This window comes from Chenopodium album, chromosome 12, assembly GCF_948465745.1.
Source record: "Chenopodium album chromosome 12, dcCheAlbu1.1, whole genome shotgun sequence".
NCBI lineage: Eukaryota > Viridiplantae > Streptophyta > Magnoliopsida > Caryophyllales > Amaranthaceae > Chenopodium > Chenopodium album.
Genome location: NC_137845.1, coordinates 12,855,506 through 12,863,497, shown reverse-complemented (window position 1 = coordinate 12,863,497; position 7,992 = coordinate 12,855,506). Strand labels below are relative to the sequence as shown.

The window sequence follows — 7,992 nt, the reverse complement described above, 5'->3', positions numbered from 1 at the left end:
CAAGGAGGATGCTTAGAGGGAGATTGACATCTTCCTTTAGTCTTTGGGCACCATAGCTGATATCGAGTCTGAGTCAGAGAAAGAAGCTAAAGAGGCCAAGTCTACAGCTGATTCGGTGCCGACCGATGCCTAGAACATGTCTTCTGCCTTGATTGAGACCCCAACTCAGAATGTTGAGCAGGATCGGAATGCTGATGAGGACGTTGCTCAGGACGCTTGACTGCTGGTGTCTTTTTCTTTCGATGTTCTACTTGACTTATGTTTTTTAAATCTGTGAACTTTTGTATTTTGTGTTTTGGACGCCTTGTTTGCGGCGTTTTGTATTTCGAACAACTTTCTTTCTTCGCTTCTTGCAGCATTTTGTTAATATGCATTTATCTTTAACTTATGCAAATGTTTCTAACTTTCGTCTTTATTCATGTGGTAAAGCCAAAACAGGCGTATTTACAAAAAATATTTGAAAAAATCTAACGAAAAAGACGTTTAAGTCTTTTACAAGTTTTTCATAATCTTTGCTAAGGGGTTTCTGGCGTCAAGGCCATTTGTGAAATTGGTGTTAAGGCCACTGGCGTTAATTCCCTTTGTTGGTCTGGCGTCAAGGCCACTGGTGTCAAGGCCGCATGTGAAACTGGCGTCAAGGCCTTATTTGATTTTGGCATTATAGCCTATGTTTGCCCCCCAATGTCTGACGGTAACGCCAGTATCTTAGGGTTCTTGAGCGTTTGGCGTTGGACATTCCTTGTGATTTGAGTAAATTCTCTACTGACGCGTAAGTTATTCTGCAAAACAAACGTTAGACTTGGCCGTTGGCGTTGTTGCCAACGGCCCTCCGATGCCAAAGTCAGTACTCGTAATGAAATAGAGAAAATAACAACTTTAAATTGAAAACTAAACAAACTTGAACACTTTTGAAATTTAGGCATAACATTAAAGCTTTAAAAATGGTACGTCTTTAAATATGTAACGTTCTAACTTTGTGGGACGATTTTACCTTCTTGAGACATAAGTCTATATGCCCCCTTACCTGCGGCGTCAATGATTTGGTATGGTCCTTCCCATGTTGGCCCAAGCTTACCATCTGCGGGATTCTTGGTGTTTTGGAAGACTTTCCTTAATACCCAATCGCCAATTCTGAAGACTTTTGCCTTAACTTTTTGTCGAAGCATCTGGCTACTACTTGCTGTTGCGCTGCCATCCTTACAAGCGCTGCTTCTCGGAGCTCTTCACTTGAATCTAAGTTAGTAACCATTTCCTCGTTATTTTGCTCTGTTGTCATGAGGCCCTACCTTGCTGTTGGGATGCGCACCTCTGATGGGAGCACTGCTTCACAACCGTACACCAAGGAGAAGGGCGTCTGTCCTGTTGACGTCCTCGGAGTTGTCCTATTTGCCCATAGGACGGAAGGTAATTCTTCTGCCCATTTTCCCTTGGCATCTTTCAATCTCTTCTTCAATGACGCGATGATGGTCTTGTTACTTGATTCTGCTTGCCCATTTTCTTGTGGATACCTTGGAGTGGATGTGCAGAGTTTGATGTTCCATTTATCCTAGAATCTCTTGGTTTTGTCGCTGATGAATTGTGATCCATTGTTGCACATGATTTCGGATGGGATGCCAAACCTGCATATAATGTTACGCCATATAAAAGATATAACTTCTTTATCGCGTACCTGTGTAAATGAATCGGCTTCAATCCATTTAGAGAAGTAGTCGGTCATAGCTAGCATGAAGACTTTCTGTCCTGAAGCTTGGGGTAGCTTGCCTACGATGTCCATACCCCACTTCATGAATGGCTAGGGGCATAGCGTAGGGTGCAGCACTTCTGGTGGTTGGTGTGATACCCCTGCATGACGTTGACAGCTGTCGCACTTTGCAACATATTTTTCAGCGTCTTTTCTCAACGTTGGTCAGAAGTAGCCTATTCTAAGCAGCTTGGTTGCTAGTCCTCTCGCTCCAGCGTGGCTACCGCATTCTCCGTCGTTGTGCTCTTGTAACATTTCCCATCGTTCGTCGCCCAAAAGACATCTTTGAAGAAGACCCGTTGAAGACACTTTAAACAACACATTATGTAAAATAGTGTATTGGGACGCCTTATACCTTATTTTCCTTGCTTCGAGGGGGTCGCTTGGGAGAACGCCGTCTCTCAAATACTTCAAGATAGGCGTCGTCAAATTATCTTCGGTTGTTATTTCCATGACGTCTGGTGTTGCTGTGGTGTCGATTGATGGCGTCGTCAAGTGGACAAGGGGTATGCTGATTGTAGACACCCAAATGTGTCTCCCCAAAACCAAACCCAGTGATGAATACCTTTCACGTCATTTAAATTATCGAACAAGGTGAAAGTGTGAAAGGTCTATTGATGAGGATGTTTTTATAAAATATCTCTCTTTCTGTTTTAAAAAATATTTCTTCTCTTACTTTATTTATGAAAAATAGCCAGTCCAATTTAGTTTGGTCCATGATAAGGGTCCAATAATAGTGTAGTTGGATTGGGCTCGAAAAGAGCTTTCCAATGATATATTATAAGCCCGATTTCGATGAATAATGAGGAAGTTATGGATTATATTAAATTGGGCTCGAAATGATTTTTATATGCGGCCCAATGATCTAGAGGAGGGCCTATTAATTATTATTCCTAAGGTTATTAGGATTGATTTTAATCTTCTAGAATATTTGGAAGGTCCCTTTTTAATTCTGATGAGATTAGGATTAATAATTATATTTTAAAGAGTTTTATTTTGGAATAAAATAAGTGTTTTATGATAAACCTGATTTTAACACGGAATTTGCTGCTTAATCATATTAAGAAGAGGATTCCGTACAAAAGCGCGTTTTATCTTTTAATTAGCGCCAAACGACAAAGTCTGTCGCCTGGTGCTAAGTTTGTCGCCTGGCGCTGATGTATGTCGTCCGGCGACAGATGCTAGTTTTATTCTGAATAGGACTTGATTTGATTCCGTGCTATTTTTCTTATAAATAGGGATCGTGTCTCCTCTGCTTTCATTGACAACAATCATCAACAATCAGTAATCATCAATTATTCACAACAATCATCTCTCTCTATTCTCTCTCCAAAAAAGCTAGAAGCTTTCCTTCTCTCTCTATTCTTTTTCTAAACCTTCCCTCTTACAAAATTCCTCATACATTTGTTCTAGACACACCTAGCCAAGTTCGAAATTGCCTTCACCTAGACGTGAAAGGTTTATAATTTCCGAGGGTGTGGTTCCAAATCCCTATTTCAATTATTTAGTTTAATTGTTTAATATTTTCCTTGAAGTTACTAACGCGTGTATTTTGTTATTAGAAAGAGATACGAGACATCCAAGTAAGTAATTTAATTGTTATTCTTTTGATATAGAAAGCATGCTTTGATTATTTTGATTCCTAGTATCATGTTAGGATGTTTTATTGCTTCCTAGTATCATGTTTAGGGTTAACTAAAATTTCTAATATCATGTATATTTTATTATGATGCTTCCTATTTCTTTCCTAATAGCATGTTAGTGTCATGTTAGGTATAAAGATTTAATCTTTAATGTTTAGTGACATGCTAGGGTTTGTTATTAATCTTGTTAGTATCATGCCTAGGATCTTGCTATTATTATTATGCTTTATTGAGATTATTATGATGATTGTTGTTATTATTATGTTGCTTGATATTTATTGTTGTTATTGCTTGATCACGCCCTCTCTTGCAGGTTTAAAGGGAATTTGTACTTGTAATCACGCTTAATAAGATAATTAATAATCTTGTTTAGGCTAATATGATTATAATTCAAGTGATCGCCAATAATAGATTATCTTGTGCATTAAATTCAACCAACATAGATAAACAGGTTTAGGGTTAACCTATTGATTGCATGTTAGTCAGAAAGCGCACATGAATACGAGAAGAATAAAGTAGAGGCCTATTTAGGGCAGGTTCAATCTCTTTTAGGTTGTATTTGTACCTTTATCCCCGAACTTCCAGTCATGGTTCCAGACCTATTGGAGTTAACGATCTCCTGGAACGTTAAGGGGTGTAACCTTCACCCTGTGAACGGTTTACAAGTTCCTAAAACTTGTTGGCGACTCTTTTACTCTATCTTCCTTCCTTTTGGACGCCACCATGCTTAAGTGTATGATCACAGTGGGGCTCAAGTGTGGGATACTTGAAATATTCCCTACACTGGTGAAGAGTGATTTTCTGAGGGCTGAGCCGAGGTTGGCTAATGCGTCGGCTTGAGTATTTTTATCTCAGGGTATTTGTTTGATAGAGAATGGGTTGAATGTTTTTGCAAGGGTTTTTGCTTTTTCAAGGTATGCCATCATTTTGGAATCTTTGGCGGCAAATTCTCCATTTAGATAGCTGGAAATTAGCAGTGAGTCGCTGAAGACGTTGAGCACGGTAGCTTGCAGATCTTGTGCTACTTTCATTCCTGTTATCAATGCCTCATACTCCGCTTCATTATTTTTTGCTTTGAAGTCATAACTGATGGACTGTACTATCAACTCTCCCTGTGCGACTTTAGCACAACTCTTAGTCCAGATCCGCGTTGGTTGGATGAACCGTCGCAGAACATTGTCCAAATTGACTGCTGGTTGACGTTGTTGATGTCTTCCAGCTCCTTATTTGTAGAAGTCTCTAGTTCTGGGCTGAAGTCTGCTACAAAGTCGGCAAGTGCTTTGGACTTGATTGCCTTCCTGGGCTGATAAGTGATGTTGTACGTGCTGAGGGATATGCTCCACTTAGCTAATCTACCTGTCAATTCGGGCCTACGCAACACAGACTTAATTGGGAAGTTACTCCTCACTACCATTGGGTGAGTTTCAAAATAGTGACGCAATTTTTTGACAACTGTGTATAAAGCGAGTATGAGTTTTTCAAGTGAGGAATACCTAGTTTCTGCGTCAAGTAGAGACTTACTTATGTAATATACAGGCAGTTGTTGTCCTTGGTCTTTTCTTGCAAGGACGGCACTGACTGCTACTGGACTGACGGCCAAATACAGCTCCAACGTTTCATGTTGCTTTGGCTTAGATAGTAGTGGAGGAGTCATTAAGTAGGCTTTTAGATCTTGTAAAGCTTTTTCATGTTGCTCAGTCCATTCGAACCCCTTATTCTTTTTTAGGACATCATAAAATAGGTGACATTTGTCTGACGACTTGGAAATGAAGCGGTCCAGTGCTGCGACGCGTCCTGTTAGTTTTTGCGTTTCTTTGACGTTCCTCGGGGATTGAATGTTGATTATGGCTTTGATCTAATAGGGGCTAGCTTCGATTCCTCGTTGCGTCACGATGTACCCTAAAAATTTCCCTGCGGATACTTCAAAGGAACACTTAGTAGGGTTAAGTTTCATACCATACTGACGCAGGACGTCGAAGGACTGTTTAAGGTGCGAGATGTGATCTGACGCCTTCTTTGATTTGACGAGCATGTCATCGATGTATACTTCCATCGTGTCTCCTAGCTGGTCCTTGAACATCTCGTTCACGAGCCGTTGATACGTTGCACCTGCATGTTTTAGTTCAAAGGGCATAACTTTATAACAATATATACCTTTGTCCATCATGAACGCTGTCTTTTCTTGGTCTTCTGGGTGCATCAAGATTTAGTTGTATCCAGAATAAGCGTCCATGAATGTCAGCAATTTGTGACCTGCTGTAGTGTCGACCATTGCGTCTATATGAGGCAGAGGGAATGGGTCTTTAGGGCATGCCTTATTGAGGTCGGTGAAGTCGATACACGCTCTCCACTACGACGTTTGCCAACCAGTCAGGGTACCTTACTTCCCTGATCTTCCCAATTTCAATCAGCTTCTGCACCTCGTCGTTGATAATCTGGTTTCTCTCTAGTGCAAATTTCCTACGTTTCTGCTTTATTGGTCGATGATTTGGGTCGACGTTCAGCTTATGTGTGATGATGTTGGGGCTTATACCTGTCATATCTTCGTGTGTCCAAGCAAAACAATCTGCGTTAGCTTTAAGAAATGTAAGGAGTACTTCTCTTATACCTAGGTCTAAGGAGGCCCCAAATCAGACGGTTTGCTCGGGTTTGCTGGGATCCAGCGCTATTTCGTCAATATATTACTCATCGGGCTCATCTGACGCTGGTCCATGCTGTATTTGCTACGCCGTCCTCTTGCTTGGCTTCAATGTGGAGCTATAGCAGATCCTAGCTTCCTTGGGTTCTCCTTTGATTTCTTGGACTCCCCATCTTGTTGGGAACTTCAGGCTCTGATGATATGTTGACGGGACAACCTTCATCTTATAGATTCAGGGGCGTCCTATGATGGCGTTGTATGCTGACGGACAATCTACTACGTTGAACTTGGTCTGCAGATTGATTCCTCCTGGAAAAGTAGGCAAAACAATTTCTCTACTAGTATTTAGTGCCTCACCGCTGAAACCTACCAATATTGTAAATCTTCTGACCACGTCTCTTGCATCTATGCCCATGTCTTCGAGGGTATCTTTGAAGAGGACGTTTGCTAAGATCCCTCCATCTACCAGGACCCTTTTGAGCAAGCAGTTGCCTATAGTCAAAGAGATGACCAATCCATCATGATGCTCTTCACGATGCTCTCCGAGGTCGCAGTCGTCGAAGGAGATTGTCATGGCTTCCAAAGCTTTGTCCTGATTGGATCTGACGTCTTCTGGAATGACGTCTTCTGGTGCGCTTTTCCTGGCTGCTTTCTTTACTGCAAAATACGTTACCCCACATATATCTGATCCACCAGAGATTACGTTGATTACCTTAGTGATGGTTGTCCCTTTTGAGGGCTGTTGGTCAGACGCGTCTTTTTTGGCGGACTTGCCTTTGCCCAACAACTCTTTCAGGTATCCTTTCTTCAACAGGAACGCCACTTCGCGCCTCAATCCATTGCAATCTTCAGTCCGATGACCATGGTCGTTATGATAGTCACACCATCTAGACTTGTCTTTTTCTTCATCTGGCTTGTCGCTCTTTCTAGGCCACCTGGCTGCAGATCCTAAGGAGTGAAGGGCGTTCACCACTCCCCCAATGTCGACACAGAAGCCATATTCTTTTACGTCGGGGTACGACTCGAAGTCTGACCTGTCATTCACATCTGGCGACATATGGTTAGTATCATCAACGTTATCGATGTTGTTTACCTGATTAGGTCTGTCGTAGGGTCTCCAATGCTAACTTTTCTTGGGATTGGAGGGTCTCCTGTCGACTCTTTCATTATTGGATGAGTTGAGGCCGTTGACGCCTTTTCTGGCTGCAAGATCATCTTCCAGTCGCATCTGAGCCAATGCCCTTATTCTGACTTCTTCAAATGACGTGCATGGGTATTTAGTCAATTCCTTGTAAAGCTCTAACTCTGGAAACAATCCTCTTTTGAAAGCTTCTATGGCTGTGCAGAGGTCATAATTCTTGATTCCAATCATTTCTTTGTTGAAGCGTCCGAAGTAAGATTTGATTGATTCCCCGCTGCGTTGCACGACGCAATATAGGTCACTGGTCTGCTTCTCCACTTTACAGCTGTTGTTGAATTTTGAATAAAACCTGTTACACAAAGTTTGAAAGTTAGTAATGGATCCTCTTTTCATGTCACACATCCATTCTAAAGCAGGGCCAGTAAGAGTTGCTCCGAAAGATTTGCAGAGGACATGCTCGAGCAGGTTGCGTGGGATGGAATACTGCCACATCCGCTGCTTGTAATGATTGACATGCTCCAACGGACAGGTGCTTCCACTATATAGCTTTTTCGGCCGCGGGATGTTGAGTCTGCGAGGGATATCGGCCATTGCAATTTCGTCCACGAACGGCGACGCTGCGTAACCATCGGGCTCTTCTGTCACGGTTGGGACTGGCGCTCCTGGCAGCTTCTTCAGCAGTCGGAGTAGCTTGGCATTCTGGGCCTCGATCTGCTTCAGCTTTTGAGCCGTTGGATCGACTTCTTCATCATCGAAGGCGCCGTCATCCTCTTCCTCTTCTTCTTCTTCATCATCCTTGTTGCCTGAATCGTCTTCTGAATCTAGGTTC

The 7,992-nt window shown here is 42.1% G+C and overlaps 1 protein-coding gene across 1 annotated transcript; it reads right to left on the bottom strand.

The window, feature by feature from the left end:
- Positions 1-6,254: 6,254 nt before the first annotated feature.
- On the bottom strand, positions 6,255-7,079 carry LOC145570891 (uncharacterized). The gene has a single exon (XM_081630015.1). The coding sequence runs from the start codon at positions 7,077-7,079 to the stop codon at positions 6,255-6,257; it is 825 nt and encodes a 274-aa protein (XP_081486141.1).
- Positions 7,080-7,992: the final 913 nt, after the last annotated feature.

Coding starts and splice junctions, on each gene's coding strand:
- LOC145570891 (XM_081630015.1), bottom strand. CDS start 7,079: ATGTCGCCAGATGTGAATGACAGGTCAGACTTCGAGTCGTACCCCGAC.